Genomic DNA, 23917 nt, shown 5'->3' on the forward strand with positions numbered 1-23917 from the left:
CCTGAAAGTTTATAGCCGTGGATTGTTAGAAGGTGGACACTCAATCTGCTCACAGCAGTAACACACTCTTGGCAGTTTAAGAAAGAGAGGGGTACTAAGCATTCTTATAAGCCTGCAAAAACTGTATGTGTGTATATGTCAACACACAGAGACTACTTCAAGTGAACGAGTAACTTGGAAGTGAAATCCTTGTTCATCAAGCCTCATTCATGCATGAATTTTTATATTTTTTTCTAGCTTGCTCACAAATGTGGTACTGTTGATGTTTTTGTTACTGCTAGGAAGGATGGAATCCCAGGAGGAGGATTACTTTTCGAAAAGGAAAATGCATATGAAGAGTGTATGGATTTTTGAAAGCAATGTGTTTTAGTATAGTAAACTTGGTGGTTGTGAAAGTGTGTGTTAAATTCTCTACGTTCATTGTGACTGAAGATGTGCTTATGAATGTTACTGCATATTGCATGTTCTGCATGATACTTCTCTTTGGTAAACAGAAGTTAAAACAAAATGCCATCTGTGACTAATTGCTTGATGTCCTGATTGATTTAAAAAAAAAAAAAAAGAAAAGAAAAGATGAATTATGTTAACAGGAGATGAAGGACCCATATTTTTGTGTGTGGTGGATATGCTGAAGATTGGGGTTAGTAAGTTTGAGTAAATATAAATTTAACAGCTCTAAGTTATGTCCAGTGGCTGGAAGCTGGGCGGCTCCTCCTCCTTGGTGCTAGGGTCAGCTCTGTACAGACTTCTTGTGCCAAACTATGAAATGGTCTGTAAATATACAGGCAACGCTGTGTATGTTCAGGCATGGAAAAGCACTGGCAGGTTTCTACCCAAGTAGAAAAGCGGCCATGGTTGGTGCTTATTCTGGAGCTTCTTGATGCTTGCTGTGGTAACTTCATGGAAGTATCCCTGCACTCCTTTCTGCGTTGGGCACGCTGCTGAGGGTTTAGGCTGTCCTGCTTCTCGAAATGGCCGTTGTGTATTGTGTGGAGTTGGCAAAAGAGCAGGCTGAATTTGAGCGGTGGGAGTAATTTTTGAATGCTGCCATTCAGGTGCTGAGGTCCTCTTGCTGGACTCGCAGGGGATGGGACTGGATCAGCAAAGAGCATGCATGTCTACTCTCAGGCTTCCAGTAGGACCAGATGTGCTGGTTTGCTTCCCATCGGGAAATTAGATTCCCCCGCTCCACTCTGTGTTGTCGGGTGCCAACTATTCCCTACTCCCACAGCATGCTCTTGGGGTGGTGCTTTTGTTGCTGCCGGAAGTTTAGGTATTCTCTCATTTTAAATTTTTTTTTAACAAATCTGAAAGCATTAGATTCAAATGATATGAGATTGTTGGAAAAGAAACAGGTTGGTTGACTGAGAGGTGGTTCCCCCCATCCCCAAAAGAAAAAGCTGCAAAGTAACAGTAGTAAGAGACGTGTTTTGGTGTTTGTGGTAGTCCTTCCCCACCTGTGTTTCTTTGGGTGAAAGTCTATTCATCTGCAGCTTTGATACTTCAAGAATGAAAGGATCATTAGGGCATAGTAACCTGCTGTGACTGGTTTTGAGCCAAAATCTCTGTAATTGTGCTTATGCTTGAGGAACAGTTCTGAGGTCTTTGTCACTAAGTTGTGGGGAGTGGAGGCATGCTCTCAGGGTATCAATCTCTGTACTGTGATTAGGTGTTTTACTGCCATGTGGCAAAGACGATTTATGCTTATCTGCAGATATACCTTCAATTTCCCTTGTCTTCATTTTATCCTCTGGGAGTTCCTCTTTATTTCAGTGTATAGAGGAGACTGGCAGGAGGAATTGAATGGCAGGAGATTTTCCAGGACTTTGGGGTTTTTTCAGTCCTATGGAAAAAAATATTTAATCTTGAGTTTTCAGAGTATATTTCAATTTCTTTGGCTGCAAAAGAGTGGAAGACCTGCTTAGATTCATCATTGTAGACCTTTACAACTTTGTGGTTTTAAAGGTTTGGTCAATCCTGAAAACACCTCCTTTTTTGTTTGTTTGTTTGGTTGGTTTTTTTAATCTCATTTGAAGGAGGTTAGTGTTGTTTCTGATGTGGAGCTATGTAAATTCAAGCAGTTGGACCTTAGATATCACAGAAAGGAATACTCACACTTTCTACCCTGTGGCTTCGCTAGACATCCCTCCATAAAATAGACAGGTCTTTTCCCTGGAGAGGAGCTGCCAGAACCCTGTTGTATTTTGCTTCTGGTTTATATTCATATGCTGTCTTACATTTTTAACCTGCTTGTGGGTGCATGTGTGTGAGAAGTCTCTCAAACCTTGATCTGTGAAAATGGAGCAAGCACCTTGGGCAGGACTAAGTTTCATATGGCGAGTTGCCTGTCTGTACCACTCCTTACCCAGAGACGGAGGACTGGTTTAGTTCTTTAGAGGTGCCTGTCTCGCAGACCTCATCTCTCGCACAGAAGCCACCAAAAAACTTTTGGGTGAGAATCCATTGTTTCCAGTACAGATGCATCCTGTTGACTTGACAGCTGTTCTGCAATGGGTTACAGATGTTATGCTGTCTCTCTGCATCTCTCTGGTGACCATTGTGGGTAAAAGTTGCTCATTTAATAGCAGTGCTTCTGCTGCACATGCTTTTAGTGTGGTGGGTTTTTTTTTTTAATTGCAAACTGAAGCTAGTCTTTTTAGTGTCTGTTTTGATTCTTTCAAATTCCAGTTATCAAAGTGTAACTAAAGGGAAAATTCACAGATAGCTAAGATTAATATGCTAATTGATACCTTATTACTGTGATAGCAAGAGTACATATTGTATTGAAACTGTAACTTTGTTTTGTGTCCTATTTTACTGGAGCAAAAAGTTGTAATCGGCAGCTTTATCCTAGAAATTACAGCTTAGGGGGTGAGGTGTGTCCCTGTTGTTAGCACTGCTGCTTTGCTGTTTGAGGGCTCTGAAGCTTTAGGGCTCAGAGTAGGTAGCAGTTCTGCTCAGCCTTAGCTCAGTTTGTATCAGTCTCAGCATCTCTTCTCACTGTGGAATATTCTGGGTTAATTGTGGTGCTTGGGAATAGCACTGTTTACTGTCTGTTGTACATCCAGCACTAGTCATCCCAGCAGCCACGGATCAGCTGCTCCTGTAGGCTAGTCTTTTCTGGCATCGAGAATGTTCTTAGTACAAGAAAAGAGCTGATCTGGAGTGTGGCTAAAACAAAATGTGTGGCTTCAATCCAGGGACTAGCATCAGTTGATTTACATCTCTCAGAACTCCTGTGAATGGAGAAAATGTTATCTTTCTGTTATGGCAGTGGGCAGAAAAAACAAGTGCTAGAGCTTAGCTCTGAAGCTGGCAGATTCAGGTTGCATCCTGCTGGCTGTGCTGTTTCCCAGCATCCGTGGAGCTCTTTGTCCATCCATCTCAAACGGCTGCTCGCAGCTGTGTTTTGGATGCGATTGCTGCTCACATGTAAAAAAGAATGATTATCTGGCGCCTACATTGCCTTTGTCAACATCCAGAGGTTGTTACTGGTCTTCTTATTTGGTGCCTGGTACATCTGTTCTACAGATCTGATGGAAATCTTTCTGGCAATTATTTCTTCATCTCTGTGGACACTTAGGCACAAAAATGCTGCAAAAATTGAAAATATGTGTCTTGATGTTTGAAGTAGCTAACAGCATACATCTACACAGAATGGAAAATACACTTGATGTCAACCGTTGATTTTAATGTGGTGTCGTGATACTCAGTGCTCAGAAAATGTCCCCCGTTCCGCCTTCCTCCCCCCCCCCCCCCCGCCCGATACATTGCTGTGCCATGTGTTTCCTGGCATACTTGGTGTGAGTACATTGTGTTTGGTTTTACCAAGGAGAACCTCAAGGAATCTGTTGGAGTACGGACCATGAGCTGTAAAAGTTCATTTTTGCTTGATTCTTTAAAAAGCTTTGCTGTTTCATCACAGCTTAACTTGCTAGCAATGGGAAGGTTCAAAAGCCAAGCTGGGAAGCTTGCTGTAAATGTGAAAGCAGAATTCATACTCATAACTTCTGCAGCCAGCGACAGCATTTGCTGATGCCTGTCCTGTAGTGCCTGTTGGATTTGATGTACTGACATTTTGGTTCTCAGCAGAAGGGGCTGCAAAAGATGGTTTGGTGCACTGATGTTAATGAAATAGTGTTTTCTGGGAGCATACATCTTAGAAAACTAAACAGTGCTAACAAAAAGGTTTATTAGGTCTCTCCCAGTCCATTCTGTGACATACCCTACTGCCTTATAGCAACAGTCATTCTTTTATGTCCCAAGACCTTTGTGTGTCCTTACAAGGTCTCATATATGTAAAGTACAGTTCAGTACATACGCTATGGCAGCATGATAGGGTATCTGATAGTATAGCAAATAAGCTAGTAAAATCAAGCCATTGTGCTCGGTGCTTTATGGTGCTGTTTGTGTTACTGGGGAAGGGCTTTGTGGGATAGCTGGAGTCGCTGTGCTGTGACTGATGGAGCGATGCCTATGGAAGTATTTACTTGTGGTAGGTTCAGCAGATACAGTCTGTTTGCTAACAGCTTGTAGCTGATGTCTGAGCGGAAGAGTTCCCTGGGGATCCAAGGATGATAAGAAAGATTTTATTTGTTGCTGTCTTGACAGTGTATAATACCTTCCATTATCTACTTCTTGATGTCAGTAAATTCCTCCAAAACTAAAACAGAACACCAGATGTTTCCCAAGACTTGAGGAGAACCTCAAATCTGAAAGAGGAGGTGTACTTTTAGCAGTAGTTTGAAGAAAGGTGTGAGTAAACGGAGAAAAGACTGGGCGAATGGAACGTGTCTTTATCTTGGGGCCTCTGCTCTTCAAACCATGTTGTTCAGGAAGCTCTTTTCTCAGTTACCTTTCTAGGAGGGGAGAAGTTAGTTTGGTAGACAACTCTTGTTTTAGCAAAACAACACAGTTGCAATCATAGCTGCGTGTGTTTTGATTTTGTACTTTTTTCTGTCTTGGAAAAGCAATGGTCTTACCAGCTCTATTCTCTTTCCTGTTTGTTAGGTCTGCCTAACCACGGACAAACCAGACAAATGGTAAGAGAATGTTCATTTAACCAAAACAGGGAAAAGAAGAATTATTAACCCGCGCTAGATAGAACACCCCATTAAACCGTAGTGTTTCACTTCCGTCTTTGCTGTTTGCAGCTAGTCATACTTCCCAATTAATTGAAAAGTTAACAAAAAAAAAAAAAAAAATTTGGGGCATATGAAACATCCAAGTGGTTAAATACAATTTAAACCTCAAATCTATCTATGTATATATAAATGAGATTCTGTTTTGAATGGAACATTTTGTTTCTGCTCATACAGAAACTGAGTGGCTGTTTATAGCAAAGTTCTGGGATGTGTTTCTAGGTGGAATGTGTTTCCCTGAAGGAGGAAGGTTTAAATGATGGAAGGGTTTGTTTGGAAAACAGTTTCTTTTTTTTATTTTTTTTTTTTTTAGGAAGTTGGTGTGCAAGGTGTCTGCTGAGAATGCTTGGTTTTTATGTTCTTTTTTTGAGTAAAAATTATTCCTAGCCTTTCATCCATTATGCTGAGTTTTATCAAAGGACAGAAGCAAATAGCCAGTCTGATTGATGCGTCTCTGGCAGAATGCTTTCTCATTAAATTCACCTTGGTGTAAAGGGGCCAGTGCAAAGGCTGTGCATCACTTTCCCCACTTATGCATGGCTTATGGGAGACTCATGGGAGAGAACTTGAAGCATAAATTTTTTTTCCCCCCAAATGATCTTCTGGTGTTGATAAAGTGGAGCTTGCCTCATTAGGTGAACTGCCACAATGTATGAGCGTCAGTAGAGTCACTCTGACATGGATCAATCAGCAGCAGGTATGACTGATGGTCACTGAATGGTGATCACAAGCATTATGAAATCTAATAACGTTCTCGGATAGTGTGCAGTATCATGAGGGTAGGCTATAACTTGAGCATGCTAGTCTGCTTGTAATAACGAAGCATTCATTTGGTTGGTTACTTGAGCATCTGATCCGAAGTGGTAAATTGTATTCCTCCATGAATTCAGCTTCATTTCTTGTCACTGAGGAGACTGGCTACTTGTTTGTGTCTACTGAATAAACCATCTCAGTGCAGTGGGAGAAATCTGTGATGACCTCACACTTTTTAGGTGTTTTAGGGTGAAATCCCTGAACTGCTTTGATTTCTGGTTGCTTGATAAAGTGTGCTACTGAACTGAAAATTAAAGGTGCACGTTTCAGGATGTACCATTTGAAACAGATTGCTCTGTGCAGGTAGAGAAAAGGCAACCTGGAAGCACAGGGGTGCCCCTTCTAGGTATTTCCAAGAACTTTCTCCAGAGTTGTTCTCCTGTGTATGTAGCACGTGTGGAGAAAATATCCTTCACAACACTAATGAAAAGATTTTCTTGGAGAAATCTGGAGGGGGTAAAAAAAAAAAACCAACAGAAAAGCTTTTTATTTGAAACCTTCTCCTTAATAAATCTCAAATATAAAAGCAATTCTTGAAGTATTTCAGTAGTCTGCTGTGGTGCCGAAATTGTCTTGTATAACATGGAGCTGGGCAACTAAGAAATTAAATTGTTACTGCACTTGTATACAATAGCTTTAAAGAGCTTAGGATTTTAAAAGGTGGAATTTTGTTTGTTTAGCTCTAAAGCCCTAATTTTCTACAGGAAGTAGATATTGCTAGCACAGTTGATTAAGGCTGGTCAAAAAAAAGTCATCTATCATTTTTTGTTTTCTCCTCAGATAAAAATGGGATAGACGCAGGGTTTTGTTTGGTTTTTTTTCCTTGGTTGACAGACTGAAGTCTTCCCTTTCTAAGTCAACACATTAAAATTTGGTTGAGCTTTTGCCATAACCTGACACTTCAGGACTTGAATACCTCATGTCCCCACCTTTCCTTTTGAGGTGGGTCTCCCAGGCCAGACATCTCTCATATACACGCTCAGTTTCCCATTTCGTGGGCAGAAGGGGAAGCCTTGGTGCATCTGGGGAGATGGTCTGACCTTGGACGGTGGCCTGTGAAATACCAGAATTAAATTTCTACTGGGGAGTTTTCTGACCAGCTTTAATTTATGCATATCAGATTTTCTGGGCCCTTATTTTGCATCTTTCCTGACTGTCCAGTGTTACTGATTTCAGTGGGATTTCTCAATGTGCTATCAGCAGGAAGAGGGGCAGCAGAACTGGACTTCAAATGATCAAGGACAGCTGCATTTGAGAAGCTTAATACTTTGCTCCCTTTCATCTGCACCTCTCTTAATAACAGCTCATGTTTTTCCAGTTGAGTGGAAGGGGGCTACTGTGGGTCTGGAAAATGATACCTGTGTTGATTCGCAAAGCAAGTGTGTTATATATGGGAAATCTGTGGTGTTAAATGCTAAAAGGATTTTATGATGAAAGCTGCTAAGCTTTGTAGTATTAGATTTGTTTTCAACAACATATTTAATTATATACTATCCTCATTAAATATTAACCTCCCTAGAACAAAAAGCGTATGGGTAAGTTTGGTACCCCAGAATAACTGTAAATTCTGATTTTTGTATTTGATTTGCTGCGTAGCTAGATTTCCTTCGCTGAAATCAATAGAGTTGCTCTAGATTTATGGTAGTAGCTGAAAGCTAAGTCTTACGCTCAATCTTTTGAACTTGATGTCATCTTTCAGACACAAGCAACAGATTATTGGTAATGCCTTCCATTTATTTGTCCTGTCGCTGGAGTATTGCTGTCCTATTGTATATTGAAGGTGCCTAACTTCTTCTGCTTGTGGACAATTGCTTTTATGTGAATTCTGTGTTCAGTCATGGGCAAGAGGGGAAATATTTACCATAAACTCTCAACAACTGATATGAAAACTTTAATTCTCTTTTCCTTTGAGTGCTTATCACATGCTACTGCAGGTTTGTTGCAGTCCATAATTGTACTTTTTTATGTATCACGTTAGGGACCAAGCCGAAACTTGCTGCTCAATGGGAAATCATACCCAACAAAAGTCCGATTAATTCGTGGTGGATCCATGCCTCCAGTGAAAAGGAGGAGGATGAATTGGATTGATGCACCAGACGATGTTTTTTACATGGCCACTGAAGAAACCAGGTAGGAGACTTGCTCTTTCAGAGGATTTAAGGGGAGGTCTTATGGTTTGTGTCCCTTGTGGGTGCTGCAGCTGATTTTGTGGTTAGACAGGGGTCTCTTCAGCAGATCTGTTGCTGCAAACTGAATGCAGAGACCGCTGCCAGTGTTGAGGTGGATAAAGGCTGTGCTATACCTAGTCACGTCTGATGTGCCTAATCATGCGCTTGCATTCCAGAGAAAGCAGATTCTTCTTCTTCCAGAGCAGTTCCTGTAAGAGACGGGCAATAAGGGCATGAAGACTGAGGTGGGAAGTTCACCTGGTTCAGACCCATAAATGCCTTTGGAGGTCCCACTGCAGTGTCTCAGTAGCAGGATAGGGGCCTTCTGGCACACGGGTGACGCTGAGGAACAGAGCCTCCTATACATAGAGCTCTGCATGCACTCCTGCATGCTGAAGTCTCTTGTATTACCTCTCAGAACACCTCCTCGTGTGTCAAAGTACTGAAACCTGCAAGTGACACACAGGGTTTCTGGGGGCTGAGTTGCCTCATTTCTTTTGATGGTTTATATTTGCCACTAGTAGCGGTGAGATTTAGCCCTGCAGTGTCCATCTTCCTCCTTTGGTGGTACTGCTTCTGCTAGTCCTTCTTGTTAGTCTGCCCACAGGCTAAAAATAGTAAAAGAAACTTTCCTTGCATGAGTTTCACTTTAAACTCTGTTTACAGGCTGCTGACAGAGCGGTAGAAGCTATGTGGCCTGATCCCTAAAGCAAAGCTTTTGTGTGCGTGTTCCCAGTGCTGTGTTATTCCTAGGAAGGGAGGACTGCTCCTGGGTGTGGTGAGAAAGGTAGAGACAGATGCTTGTGTCGTTTCCTCCCAAGAACTTGATGCCTCTCTCCTGGGTAACCTCGAAGAAGGTCAGAGCAAAGCCGCAGCACTGCTTTTCAGCCCCCTCTGCAAGCAGAGGTGCTCTCTGGCTTTTGTCTGTGTCTGAAGCCTGGAGGTATCAGTGCTTTCGGTATCAGTGCCCCAACAGGCAGAGAAGCACTTACCTTTCCATCCAGTACCTAGCAGAGATGGACATGGGAATTACTGGATATCTGAGCCTTTACAAGTGACCAAGGAGGTCAGGAGTTTTGAGTACTTTGTCTCTTCTGGTACTACTAAATTTGGCGCTACTCTGAGTATTCATTTGTTCCGCATGAAGTGCGTAGTCAGAGTCCTGACATCCCCAACCTCCTTCTTAGCCTGCAAAGCGTTTCAAGTGTCAAGTGACTATTCTGTGGGCCTAGTATCAAAGATGGGCTTCGTAGACAAGCTGAGACTGGTAACGTTCAAGTTACTAACCACTGATGGATCATCAGATTTCGGTGCAGGAAATCCCCCCGTTAGAACTCAGAAGAAACAGGAAATTAACATCCTTGTCAGACTTGTTCTTATGGACACCTTTAATGCAACTGTGCATTTCACACCAGCTCATATCTTTACCTTGTCTTTCCCTTCTCCTTTTCTGTTCCTGTGGGATGCTGTGAAAGTAAGCAGTGGGGATCCCATATATAATTGAAACTAAAGTGAGAGAAGTATTTAATTTTCAGGGGAAGCAATTTCCTTATTCCTGTGGTCATCTTGCTCTGGTAAAGAGGTATTGGGATCCTGTTACAGATCTGCAGCTCTGGCAAATTCACGTGCCATTGTGGATGCAGGGTATACAGTCTCTAATTCAGTCCTTAGATGCTCAAGGCTTATTTCATAATCCTGCATCTACAAAACGCTTCTTGACATCTTTATTGTCCAACCCACAAGAAATACTGCAGGTCTGTGGTAGTAATGGCTCGATACTACTACAAGGTCCTACCCTTTGATCTGTACAGAACAGTGAGAATATTCATCAAGTGTGATGTTTGTCGTGAGAACGATTTACTGTAAAGGCACAGAATCATCTGCTCATACAGAACCACTGACCGAGGCAGGAAAGATCAGTCCCACAGCAACCAGCACATCTCTAACGCAGAAATCGTAGTGCAGAGATAGGTATCAGCTCAGTAGGACCTTATCTCTTCCGTTTAAAAAAAAAAAAAGAAAAAAAAAAAAGAATGGGCTGCTTTGTCTGACAGCCTTGCTGCTTAGCTGACTGATGAGTGCTGAAAGGAGATGTTTGGCAGCCTGTTGAAAAGCAGGGAAGCCTGAGCGATGTAGCATTGTAAGTGGCACGGGTTTTCTGTCGGGCGTTTCACCTCTAACTTTTCCCTGAACCATCTGCTGCATTCCAGTGTCAGGAATGTAAGACTTGTTTGTGAGCTCTGAAACAATTTGAGCTTTGTGTTGGCTCCATAGCAATCAATCTAGCAGCAGTATCTGCATATCATACTCCAGCTGAGGGTCAGGCTGTGTTTTCAGTCACAGAAAGTAGGTTTTCCTAAAGTTTTACACACCGCCGTGTGCCGCCCCCCCCCCCCCACCTTTTTGTGTAGCACTGTTGAGAACGGTGCTAGAAAACTGGATAGCTTTGAGGTAGCAGTTTGAAGTTGGTCGATTGAAAGGAATAAGTTTTTGAATTCAAGCCTCACAGTAAGGAACTCAGCATTTATAATTTATGCAAGTGGAGGCAGCGAGTGACCTGATCAGAATCTAGAACTGCTACAAGACGTGTTTCTGATGGCAGCGTGTCTAATTGAGCACGCGCGGATACTGTAAGAAGCTCTGCTGGCTGAAAGTAGATCAACTTCAGCTAAACGAGACTTGGAAAAATCATCACATCAAGATTTTATTTTTTTTCTCCCCACCACCACTTTTCCACCCTGTTCTCTCCCCACACTGTGGCCTTTCAACTTTAGAAGGCGCTGGAGAAATGGGGACACTGAGCAAACAAAAGACGTGTCTCTGTGTGTGTAAGCGCTGTGTAGCAGGCTTGTTCTGCTCAGTGGGCAAAAAAAGCAAGTGAAGAGATGGCCAGATCTGACCAGAGCTGATTCAAAATCCTCAGCTGATGTTGGTGATTTGTCAGTGCTGGTGGTGGTAAGGGTAAATTTCAGGGGGGAAAAGTATTTTGAGCAGTTTCTTCAGCAACCAGCACATCTCAGATGCAGAAATCATAGCACAGTGATAGACATCAGCTCACTAAGACTGCTCTCTCCTCTGTTTAAAAAAAAAAAAACAAAAACCCAACATACCCAAAAAAAGGGCTTCTTGGCCCCAGCAATGTTGACTAACCAAAAATGTGAAAGTTACCCTTGGGGGTTAGACAGTTGAGTTGTGGACTGTAAAGCCATGTGGCTGCCCTTCCTCTAGTGCAGTATTGTGTCTCTCATGGTAAGTAAAAAATCGTTAAGGTAGGAGCCTGTAAGGGTAGGCGGTGCTTCCTTATCAGACCCTCCTTGTTGCCCCAGTTCCTGAACTGAAGGCTGTGTATAGTGGGTACTGGTGGACTACTCTTGTGAATATTTATCACTTTCCTTTCTAATCTCTGTATGCCTTTGACCACCACAACATCCTCTGGAAATGAATTTCTCATTTTAATTACATAGTATGTTTTTCTTTGTTCTGGTGCTTTGGTTTTGGTTTGGTTTTGGTTTTTTTAAGGTACTTCCTTTAGCTCTAAGCCTGGTATTGACAGAAGGAAACAAGTAATCATTCTGTGTTGTCTCTTTCTACCTCATTTTGCTAATTTTAAAACTTTGGTGCATCCCCTCTCCATTCTCTCTCTCTTTTACTTTCTGTCTGTATGGAAAACTGCTTCCTGTGTCTCATAAGACTTGTTGCTAGTCTTGTAACATATAGGGAAACTCTTAACAAATGCAAGATGTGAATATTACCCATTTCTGGGTTGGGCACATGCAGTGTGGGAGAAGAAAGAGGGGGAAACACCCTGTTAGTGTTCCCAGTGCAAGGGAAAGGCTCCAGTATTGGTTCACTGGTTAGCGGCCGTCATGGAGCTCCCCTGCAGCAGCTCAGCCTTGAGGCGTAGCTCCATGGGAGACCAAATGTTGCTGGCTTGTGCCGTGATGGGTTTCTTTTGAAGAGGCAGCTGTGTGCACCTGCTTGGGGCTGGGGAATGTCAGCGAGCTCTGTGAGAGATGGATTAGCAGGCGGGGAAGCGACCAACGTTGCCAGAAGAGGTTTGGTTGTAACTTGGCTTTGTAAATTCCCATAAAGCTGCCTGCAGCATGTCCAACCGATGTGTCTGCATGCATCAAAATAAATTAGTGGTATGGAAACTGGCTGTCATAACTATTTCACGTGTTATATTTACAGCAGTAGACGCTAGTCCTACAAGGCTGGACCAGAATGCCCTCTGCTCTGCAGGGGAAGGATTCTGGAACAGAGAATGCAATTTCCTCTTCATTGGTGGGTTTATAAATCAGAAAACAGAAGTTCCCCGGGGAAGGCATTGCTGAAATAAACAGCGTCAGCCCATGCCGTTAGTGAGCAGCTTCTGCATGTGCAGGCCTGGTTTCACTTGGAGAAATCGAGAAACCTACAGTGCCTTAGCATCCAGTCTCTGTAATCGGTTCCTTTCTTCCTTACTGTCTGCAGGAAAATCCGCAAGCTGCTTTCCTCCTCTGAAGCCAAGCGAGCCGCCAGACGCCCTTACAAGCCTATTATCCTCCGGCCCATCCAGGCAGTGCAGCTACGCCAGCCCATGAATGATGAACCCATAATCATTGAGGATTAACACACGCTGAGCAGCTCTCCGGATGACGGTGGATCTGCCTGAAAGAATCTCTCCTCCAATATATACTTGAGTTTCTATGGCTACAGCATTGAACTAACTGTTGAAGAGAGGGAACTTTTGAGGAACTGTTTTGCATCTTTTAAACCCTTAAAAGGAACTCAGCCCTGCTCTGAGCCTCTGACCACAGACTGCTCTCTCTCTCGCGCGCGCTCTCTCCTTCTCTCTCCTTTCTTTTTTTCTTTTTTCTTTTTTTCCTTTTTTTTTTTTTTTTTTTTTTTTAATTTTTGGTAGCCTCTTTTCCCCTTTGCTTCTACTCCTTTTGTAGACAGGGGGAGGGAAAGTAAGTTTAACTTATTAAGAGAACGTGGACTAGTACTTTTTAGCTTTGTTTCCTCTTCCGATGTACGAAGAGCTAGAACCCTTCATTTTGTGACTGAGCTCTCGTTGCAAAGCCATTTTTACGAGGCTGTGTTGTAAGATTTTTCCTTTTTTTTTTTTTTTTTTAATTTTGTGGACGGTGCCATTTTTTATTTCGTTTATATTATTTCTTTTGTAGATAAATTTCCAACCTTTAACTGATATTTGGAAATAGGAGCTGAAAGCCAGCCCCAGGTTCAGCCAGTTTTCTTTGGTCCTGTCCCTTATGTTTTTTGGATCATTTTGCACGGCCAGTTGTGCTCATGCACAAGACAGAAACAACTCAGGCTGAGAAAGGAGTGAGCTAAGAACTGAAGAACCTTGCAGAACATTACACTAATGTTGTGTGCAGTGGAGGCCAGGCTACCAGAATTAGGTGTCCTTACTCTAGTCAATCCGTGGGAGATCTGGCCCGTGGCATTTCTCCCAGTAACCAGCAGTTTGCGTGCTGCCTTCTCTCTGACATCTGGAATCCTACGTGCTGTTATACCACCAAGACCCAGCAGTAGGCCCAGCAGTCCAGCAAGTGTAATGAATTGCTTTGCTCTGGCTCCAAGAGTCAAGTACACCAATGCCCAGGGACATTTTGCTTAGAACTCTGAACCTGTTTGTGCATCAGTGTTTTCGGACACATCTCTCCCAGGATGAGACCTGGTTTCTCTTTAATTGCGTTACTGTATGTTTCCCATTTTGAAGGGAATTTAAATTACAGCTGGGTTTTCATTTGAACACTTTGTGTCTGAAATTAAGTGTTTTTTTCCCCCCTTGACATTTCTTGTGTTTGAGGTTTCACGCATCTCTTGAACTTCTTATGTATTTGCAAGTCTGTATAATTTCTTTTTCATATGTCTTCTCATTGCAGTGCATTTGCTGAATGCCCTGCTCTGTTTTGAAAGGATGTAAACTATCATTTGCAACTTGTGCTGATCTGTACATGTACCTGCCTCAAGCAGACACAGCATGTAATAACCCCCAAGTCATTCCAAATGTGTCAGCGGTGAGATGAGCCAAAGTTGTATTTGGGTTATCACAGTCCAACCGTGATTCTGTGCAACTCTGCTAACCCACCGGGTTAGACGGAAAGGAATCCCCACAAAATGAAAACAATTCAGTTAACTTTACTTAATAAACCTGGAAAGTGAGCTTTTGTGAAACATCTGCTTTTTGTCTCTTCTGAAATAGCTGCCGAGACCCTTGCTCAGGGTGCCGGCTGGCTGGTGCGCACGCCTCCGCGCTCCTTCCTTCGCGTCCCAGGGCTGTGTTCTGCTCTCTCACGTTTGCATGACTGCGGCGTGTCCCTGTGCTGCCAGTGCCGTTGTGTTGTACGGGGCAAGAGTCATTCCTAGTTTGATTCCCCTCATGTGCAGTTTAAACATTTCCAGCACTTCAGATTGTGACTCCCTCCCTCTTCCTTTTTAACGCGGCAGCAGATGCAACGCCGGAGCTCTGAATGAGCCTTTTGTCCGTGGTGGCTCATGCGTCTTGCTGATCAGGGGCATGACTCTGGCATGTGGCAGAGTGAAATCCCTGGGGGTTAGCAACCAAACCCACTGACATGTAAGTACTTCTGCATTTCTGCATTCGCTCCTTACTAGGATAAGCAAAGCGGACTCAATGTTTGGTCTCATTTGCTGCTCAGGACTGGTAAGATTTACTTTGTGGCTGCGAGTAGCTGTGCAACTTAGCAGATGTTGTAAGTGTATCCTGTACTGCTGGTCTCATTTTCCTATCCATAACTTAGAAGCAGGAGGGGACAGCCATTCCTGAAGGATATGCTACGTAGGAAGGGCACCAAGCTTACTAGAAAGAAAGCCTCCAGGCTGCATGCAACAGTGCAGGACTGCACCAAAGACCACTGGCAGTTTTACTTTGCCTCCATCAATCTGTAGGATTAACCCTACGTACATAAGAAATACTGCCGACTGCAGGAAGGTTTTGTAACACTTGATTTTTCTCTGTGAGGGAAAGGTCTCATAAGATTCCTTCCTGTTGCAAAATGAAATCTGAAGAGATCACTTCGAAAAATCTGTGTCCGAATTGGCTTCAGCCCCTCTGCAGTGGGATTTGGAGCCGATACCTCAGCTGTGGCAGAGGGGCCGTGCTCTGCCTTGGTGTTGGGGGAGCTCTGAAATCCCTGCGTGCTGGGGACGATGCACTTTGGTTGTCGGTGGATGAACTGTTGATGAGACTTGAGAGGAGCTGTGCAGGCTGCGGGACGCGCTCGGAGTAACCGCTTGGGGGTGCCAGCCCTGCAGTTTCCAGCAACTTAAAAGCTTGCTTGGAGCAGCTCCAGAGATTACTCTGGGAATGAGTCCAGGCAAGTAGAGAGAATATCCTGTGCTGCCCTGACTTTGAAGGATCCCTTGCGTGTCCTTTAACATGGATGCCTTTTTTCGGCGTGCGGTAGCGGACTTCCCTCCCTTGTGTTTCACTGGTTTATGTTTGTACCAGCTTGGGAGGAGGGGCTGGAAGATACCTTTAGCAACCAAAGAAAAATGCTGGCTCTTGGGAAGTGCGGAGTGAATGGTAGGTCCCACCACTGACCTATCCAAGCCCGAGCCGTCACTCTCTTAAGCTGGCTGCTGTCACTAAGCCTCTCCTGTACCAACCTCTCTTCCGTATTCACGTTCATGTGCTGATGTGCTGTCGCTGCAGGAATTGCCTTTGATTGTTCACCCTCCTGCTCTAGAGCCTTATAAAAATAAAAAAAGGTTCGTACAGCTGGGGCAGCGTCCCTTCCGCATCCCGCTTCCACCTCCTGAAGAGCCCTTGAGATTATAGGAGACAAATTCTGATGGGAGTTGCAGTGAGAGACGCTGGGCTGGCGTTCAGGCACTTTAGCTCTGTGATGCAGAGCCTGGTGTTTGGAAGTGCTCGCCTGCCCAGAGCAGGTCATTTCTACCACACACGTCTCCGGTCCGTAGTAAGTTTTGCCACACACATTTGGATATTTTCCCTTAGCCGTGTGCCCCTGGCATCACCACCTTTCACTTGCTTTTCATCTCTGATCCCTTGGAGAAGGCTGGTGCTTCGTGCTCATGTGGATGGAGTGCGCTGGCCTCCAGACTCGCTATGCCACTTACGATTTTATAGGCTTAGAAGTAGCAGGGAGCTGGTCAGGGAAGTCTTTTAAAAACAAAACAAAAATCCAAACATTCCTATGATACTTTATGACAAAATGGTTTTGTTACAGTGGGGGTTTTTTGTTTGTTAACTTTGGAATTTTGGGGTTTTTTTACTTTGTGTTTTGCATTTTACCAACTTGTCAGTAGCAGCTCCCAGTGATCTCTGCTTTTGATGCTGTAACATGAAAGCAGCGCACTGTCTGTAACAGCACTGTTGAAATAGTGTGAAAAAAAGCAAAGCATGACCAAAACTAACAATTCCAAACCTGGCATTCCTGCTGTGGGAGGTGGGCTGTAACCGGGACACGACTGGAGAGTTGTTAAGCAAAATACACGCTGAAATTTCCTTTGAAAGGGAAATTTGGAGCCCGTGCCAGCTCTGCTGCGGGCTCTGGCTCTCGGTGCGAGCGTTACACAAGCCAGACCTTGGGAAGCCTGAGAGTCTCTTTCAGACGGTCAGTTTGTGTCGTGGTGGAGCTGCTTTCCACCGCCGAGGCAGGGCTGTGGAGGAGGAGGGGGCAGTTAACCTGCTCGGACAACAGCGTGGGCACGGCTGTGCTGGTGTGCTGAGTAGTGGTATGGGAGGTGTGCACGCCTCGGGGATTTAAGAGAAGACTAAGAATAAAATCTTCTAGCAGATTTTGACTGGGAGGAGGAGGAAGGGTTTTGATACAGTTATAGAAACTGGACCCTGCATCTCTTCTGGTTTTCTTGATCCATCAAGAGGACACAGGCTTAAAAACACCTTTAACTTAAAATAAGCATTGGCAGCAGTGTTAGAGGAAGAAAGGAGAGATTGCTGCAGAAAGGCAAGCCCTGGCATGACAGTCCTCTCTGGCTGGTGAACGTGCGTGTGTTGGGGTTTTTCCTGTAAATGTGCTTTTCAGTCAATACTTTTCCAGGAAAGCCTGCAAGAGCCAACAGTGATGGGATCTGCCGTGATCCCCATCTTCAGGATGCGAACATGTCTTGAGGGTGTGTGGTCTCTGCTGCCCTCCCTGAGGGAGGAGGCTGGTGTGCCCCGTGTCCCTGCTGCCCTCCCTTCCCTTCCTGGGGACCGAACAGAAGGGTTTTGCCCTGCTCAGCCAGCTTTGAAACCTGGTGAAAGACTCGGCCTCTGATGATCACATTTCATCCACGCAGGCTCTCAGGAGGGAGAAGCCGTTTCGAGAAAAGGCACACGGTAAATTCAGATGGGCGGTGGGGCTGGGGGCTTGTCCCCGTCTCCTCCTCAGCCTGGAAAAAAGTCAGGCAAGGTCAAGGCTGAAGCCTACTTGATTCCTGCCCTGGGCTTTGCGAGTTCATTGACCGCATTCCTGGAGCGAGTGTGAGTACCATAAATTCAGCATCTTTCTGCAGACAGCTTCCTCCCCTCCTGCCTGCAAGGGGACTCGCCACCTGGATCCAGTGCTCCGCGGGATGCTGGCAGCGTCACAGGGAGCAGATTTACAGGTCCTCGCCGGAGGGTTTCAGCCAAGTCGCGCTCGTTCAGAGATATTTCCATCTGAGCGGGAGCGAGTTTGTTCCCTGCTGCCTGTGTCTTGGCTGCCCCTGCACAGGACATACGAGAGGGGAGCGTGCAGACGTGGAGCCCAGCTGGGTGTGTTTGCACCCTCGTTTCCCTGCATCCCGGGAAGACGCCGGTAATATCTGCTGGGGACCAGGGGTAAATGCATCCTAATGGGTGGGTCTTCCCCCTTGTGCTGCCGAAGGAGATGATGGGGCCATGGGGACGTCGCAGCACCCACGAGGCGCTGGGTTATGTGTGTCCAGCCCCCTCCCTACCCCAGGAGCTCACAGAGAGCCGTGTCTTCTTGGTGGTGTGCACATGAAAGCTGGGCAGCCACTGTGCACACTCGTCCTGCCGCCGTGCTGGCCCCTGAAACCGTGTTGCACCATGGCCGGCCCAACCTCTGCCCACAGGGTGTCCGGGAAGGGCCACGGGACGGGGAGAGCTTAATGACAAACTGCCCCGCAGTGCCTCGCACGGCCAGGAGCTGAACTTTGCCACCGAAGCCGTGCTCTGAGCACAGCCTGTCCCCGGGACACACTTTCCTTCCCCTGGAGAAGCCGGGGGAGAGCTGCCAGTGCCAGCCTCCCCCATGCCTGGCCACCCTCGGCACAGCCTCCCTGCTGCAGCCGGGGCTGGCTGCAGCCCCGCCGGGGGTTTGAGAGCCATGCTCGGATCTCTCCAGCTGGTTTGCTGCCTTTTTTTTGGTTAGAGCACTGTTTTTCAGGTGCCTGCATCCTGCCTCATGGAGGCATCACACCTGCTTGATGGAGGTTCATTTGCTCCAGACCAAGTATCTGCATCTTTGGCGTCCACATGCAGCCTCCTGGGATGCTCACCAGCCCTGGGTGGGCTGGCAGCTACAGCCCCTTGGGAAGGGGATGCAGGGACAACGGGGACATCCATTCCTGCTTGCAAGGACAAGTGGGATGTCCGTAAACCTGTTTATCACAGGCATGACAGTGCTATCTGCCCTGCCTGATAACGGCAGGGACTCGGATGCCTTTTAAAGGAGAGAAGCGACAAGTGGATGGTTGGAGCTCCAGATAGCAGGCGCCAGGGCCCGGCAGTGACGTGCCAAGCCCTGGTCGGTGGCATGTGCTGCCTGACGAGACCCAGCTCCTGCCAGCCTCTCGGCACGCTCTTGCTCTGGTCCTCCATCTTCCCATCTCTTGCTAATCCTTCCTAAGCCCCTGGGCTCCCCTTTCTGAGCCGTGTGCTTATCCCACAGCCACCCTTCAGCAGCAAGGCTGGGTACCCGGCATGTGCGGGCTGTGTTCCCCCTGCGTGCGGCTGCCTCCCCATCCCAGCTCGCCCTGGGCTCCTTGTGTTGGGGAGCAGGTTTCCCCCACTGCAGGCAGGGTGCTGCCCTGCTCGCCCTCCCGTGCAGCCCAGCCTCAGGACGTAGGAAGGCCAGATCCGGGCTGGCAGGCGCTGTGTGTCCAGGAGGGCTGTGCAGAAAAAATAAAATAGAAAAATAAATGCTTTGCCTGGTTTTGTGAAAGGCTCCTCTGTCGCATCCCTGAGCACCCGCCGGGAACTGCTCCCAGGCCACGGATAGGAGCCCGACCAGTTCTGCCATGAAGCTCCTGCCAAAGGGCGAGGACCGAGGCAAAACTCAGGCAGAGCTGGGGCAGCCGGTGGTCAGTGGCCGTCGCTCGCCATGGCCCGTGGCAGCAGCTGGCTGCTCTGCCATTTGTCACCGCCAGCACCTGGCCACGGGCTGCGTCCAGGGGCGCAGGAGCTTTAGGGGCGACAGAAAGCTGCAGTGTGTCACCCTGGGGGGACCCTCACATGGGGGACGGAGGGGGCTGGGCATGTGGGTGCACACGATGCACCAGCTGAGGGTCTGTGGGCCACGCACGGATGACTGTCCTCTGGGCAAACTCAGCCAGCAGCGGGGGTTTTTTCCTTAACCTTTTTTATTGGATATTTTCCCCCCTCAGTCTCTTCTTGCCACGTAACAAATCCAACTGATCCTAGGTGCCAGAAAACGTGAGACACACAAGCAGAGGCAAGCAGAGGAAGGCTTTCCAGCCCCAGCTCCCCATACGAGCGGCCCTGTCTGGGTACGTGAGTTTTTGTGGTATTTGCATCTGAAGAAGAAAGAGCCAAGGGGAGTCAGCACGAGGAGGGCAAGAGGGGTGAGCCAAAGGAGAGGCAGCCTGGGGGGAGTTATTCCTTATTTATTCCTTACTTTCCTTTAATCTCCCTGCAAAGCTCTCTGGTTGACCTGCCCTAGGCAGAGGTCCCACACAGCCTCACGCCTTTCGAAGGCTCCCGGTGGAGGCGATCCCTGCTTCACAGCCAGGGCCAGCCCGGCACGGTCAGCAAAACAGCCCCTCCATGTCTTGCAGCCCCTCTTGGGCCCGGGGGCGGTTGCTGCCGCCCAGGGGATGGCCACGTGTGCTGGCACCAGCTTTAGGATCTGGATTTGCTTCGGTCTCAGTCCCACCCGGGAAGGGGGATGCTGCAGGGACGTGGCTCCTGCTCCGCTCCGTGCAACATCCCTGTGGGAAGGGGGTGAGTTATAAAGCCCTGACTGCATGGTCCCCACTTTATCAGGGAGGGGGATGGAGAAAAGCCCCACCATGCCCCCACACCCCCTCACTGGGTAATTAAGTGCACGGCCAGATCAGCGAAGATCAAACATCAGTGCCCCGCGATGCGACGTGTGCTGGATGCGACGTGTGCTGGGCCCGGGGAGCCAGCTGGCCACAGCCGCTCGGGAAACCCTGAGGCTGCATGGGGCTGGGTGCTGTTGGAGGAAAATGGGTGACCTGCCACCGGGGGGGGCGAGGGCCAGGGGGACGGTCCCCTCAGCGGGGACATCCCCAGGCGTTGCTGCGGGGTGCATTGCTGTGGGGTGCATTGCTGCCTTCTCCCCTGGCTGCTGAAAGGCAGCTTTGGCACCCACTGCCAGGAAAACCCCGGCTCAGCCCTCGGGCAGGGATGGAGCCCCAAATTTCTGATGTAAAATGCATCATCTGCTGAAAATGAATCCCCAGGCTGGTCCCCAGCCTGCTCCTCCTGGCCTCGGTGCAGCGGCTAACATGTTCCCAGCCTGGGCATTAATGCAGCTGTCCGGGAATGCGGCACAGCGGGGTCAGGGATGTCCCCTGCGTGCTACCGTGCCACTGCCTGCATCCTGCGTCCCCCCCCCCAGCAGCAGGCTGTCCCACGGGTGCGCTCCCATGTCTGGCACCGGGCGTGCTGGCCCCAGAGAAGCTGTGCCATCCCTGCTTGCTCAGCCAGTGCCACTCAAGTCACCCATCCCGCTGTCCCTGTGACCCTGGGACAGCCCTGCCCTTGGTGCGGGAGCATGCCGAGCCTAAACCAGGGCAGATTAAGACATGACCAGCTAAAGCCACTTTGCTCCTGAACGAGCATATCCGCTTGGGATTTAGCGCATTTGCAGGCAGGGATTCACACCTTTAGGTGATTTGTCTTAATTCCCCTCAGCCTCTATGTGTGAAAAGCCCTTGGTGGGTGAGAACCTGGCTGGGTGCTGGTTCTGCAGCGAGCCGAGCCCGGGGTTTCACCTGTGGCTGCCCCACACATGCTGTCAGGTGGGTGCAGCCTCCCTCTTCCTCCTCCTGCCTCCCCAGCCCCCAGGGCTGGGACACCAGCTGAGATTTCCTACAGATCCGGAGGATTCAGACAGCAGTCCCTTTTCGGGATGTCCCTCCAACATGGGAGAGGAGCCGCTGCGGGCGCAGGGACGATGCTGCTGGTGCGGTGCTGGCACCTGCCTGCTGCCATGGGGTGCTTTAGGGCAGCAGACACACCGGGTGCTGCAGAGGGACCCACACGAGCGCCCGTGGGGCTGTGCCGGCAGAGGCAGCTGGCCTCCCAGAAATCAATAGCTCCACAAATCCCCGGGTCCTGCCTTGCCCTGGCGGCTGCCAGCACCGGGGGTGGCTGCCGGCCGGGGCGCGCCGGCTCCATCGCAGGGCACGCAGGGCTCAGCCGCCCCTCCCTGGGGCCATGCGGGGCCGGGGCGTCCCGGGGGGAACCACCGCCACCTGCCCCTGTGTGGGGACCCCACAGGCCACAAAGGCCCACATTGTTGTGACAGCAGCTGGGCGCGGAGTGACAGGGACGCCTGGGTCCTTCTGACCCTGTGGGGTGCGCGGCCGATGGAGAAACCCACTGTCAAGTATCCCTGTCCCATCCGGCCTCGCGCACTCGTGGGCCGGGGTCACCCTGTCCCATGCCGGAGCCCTGGGTTCCCCTCCCAGGGCTGTCTCTGCTCCTGGGGCCGGGCGGCCGCTTGGCAGCCACGCCAGCTGCCGGCAGAGAAAGGAGGAATTAGATGACAATGGCGGCGGAGGAGAGCCAGGCTGCCGGCTGATGAATAATGCAACGGCTTCGCTTTTGGAAGCGGCAGATTTCCTGTTTACCAACACCCGGCCCGAGCCTGTGGGGTGACGGTGCAGGGGTGCAGCCCCCGAGCACCCCAGCCAAGGGCCCTGCCACCCCACTCCTCTCCCCTGAATATACCCCCCTCCTGCGCACCCGCTGCCCGCAGCAGCCCCGTGGTGCAGGATCCGGCCATCCGAGCCCTGAGGGGCTTCCCCTGGTGCAGGCGGTCTGCACCCCACCATGGGGCACGTTTTAGAGCAGGCGAAGCTGGAACTCCCGCCTCGCCATTGCTTCATGGCTCCCTGAGCATCCCTTTGCAGCAGCGGCAGCTGGAGGGATTTTTGACATGGGTGTTTCCATGGCAACGGAGCAAAATGGCGCCGGGAACCGGGGGGCTGCTGGGCGCTGTGGCAAGGCAGCCTGCGCTGCCGGAGCAGGGTTATGGCGGGGAAGGGCTGAGGGTGCCGGGGCAGCGAACGCGGCTGCTCACCCTGCAGGTGGGATGGGAGATGCCCGAGCCCCTCTGCTGGGGCTGGCCCCAGGACCAGCACCCTCAACTCATGCCCCAGGGCCGTGGCGTGCCTGTGACGGGCAGCCATGCTGTGCCGTGCTGTGCCATGCCAAGGCGTGCTAGCAAGGCCACCAGGAGACGTGCCTTCCTCCCTCCCCTCGCCTGCCTGCCGCCACCACTATCTCTGCTCCCCCAGGGCCTCTCGCCCTCGTCCCCCCGCCAAGGTCTCCCGTATCAGGCCTGTTGTCCCGGCTACTTAATCTGGGTTTCTCGGTTACCCCATCTGGAAAAAATGTGTCTAAGAATACCCAGCGCAGGCACAGCGCTTCCCAGGGCGGGGGGCTGCTGCCTTGCCCCCTCCGCATGCACTGCAGCCCCTGTGCCCGCTGCCCCGCCTGGGCACTGTCCCACCAAACCAGCTCCTGCACAGCCGTGGCTGTGAGCACTCTGGCGCTGGGGCCGGGCTCTCTGAGGGCGGCTGCTGTCAGGATGCAGCCGGTGGTCTCTCGGCCAGTGCATTTGGTGCTCAGCTTCCTCAGTCACTGGTCTGCCACCCCAAAGGACCGCAGCAACCGGCTGCATGCCCCTCTGCAGCCGCACAGTCCATTTCTTTGACCAGCCTAACTATGCGCGTGCAGAGTTTGAAAGCATCCCCCCGGGTGCTTCCCTGTCCCTAAAAGAGGGGGCTAAGTGTCCCTTAGCCGTCCCTAAAAGAGGCGGCAAGACGGCTCCTGCGCTTGCTGCATTTCTTGCACGGGCTCTGGGGCTGGGGGTCGCGGCAATGGGACCTGCTGGCCCCGTGGGTCAGTGCCGGCCCGCAGGGATGCAGGACTCACCCAGGGACAGGCGAGGTGGCACCGCTGCTTGGGCGTGCGCCGGAGGGGACCGGGCACAGAGCCGGTAAAACCCCACAAGTCACGTCGCTTAATTGCAACCTTTTTCATTTTTTTTCCCAGGAAAGGGGAATTGTGAGCACTTGCATCCTTTGGGCTTTCGGAGATGGGGAACAGGGCAGGGGAGGTTTCCCCGGGCGGGGGCTCCGCCGGCCGGCACCCTGCACCTGCCGCGCCCGGGACCGCGCCGTACCGAGCCATGCCGTGCCGTACCGAGCCGTGCCGGGCAGACGCTCCGCGGGCAGCCCCGCCCCGGCCCCCCCGGGCGGCGGCGGGGCCAGTGGGCGGGGCCGGGCGGAGCGGGGCGCACGGCGCGGCTCGGCACGGCACAGCACGGCTCAGCACGGCTCGGCTCCGCTCGC

At 49.4% G+C, this 23917-nt stretch overlaps 1 protein-coding gene across 2 annotated transcripts in view; it reads left to right on the top strand.

The window, feature by feature from the left end:
- Positions 1 to 12955, top strand: part of MTA1 (metastasis associated 1) — an 85603-nt gene extending 72648 nt beyond the window's left edge. Inside the window, exons 18-20 of one of the 2 annotated variants that reach the window (XM_050900878.1) lie at positions 5011 to 5042; positions 7933 to 8084; positions 12596 to 12955. In XM_050900878.1, coding sequence (XP_050756835.1) covers positions 5011 to 5042; positions 7933 to 8084; positions 12596 to 12734 — 323 coding nt within the window. In that variant the 3' untranslated portion in view covers positions 12735 to 12955. The remainder of the gene's footprint in view (positions 1 to 5010; positions 5043 to 7932; positions 8085 to 12595) is intronic. The other variant, XM_050900879.1, reaches the window with a different exon arrangement.
- Positions 12956 to 23917: the final 10962 nt, after the last annotated feature.

This window comes from Gymnogyps californianus, chromosome 8 (genome assembly GCF_018139145.2).
Source record: "Gymnogyps californianus isolate 813 chromosome 8, ASM1813914v2, whole genome shotgun sequence".
Lineage (NCBI taxonomy): Eukaryota > Metazoa > Chordata > Aves > Accipitriformes > Cathartidae > Gymnogyps > Gymnogyps californianus.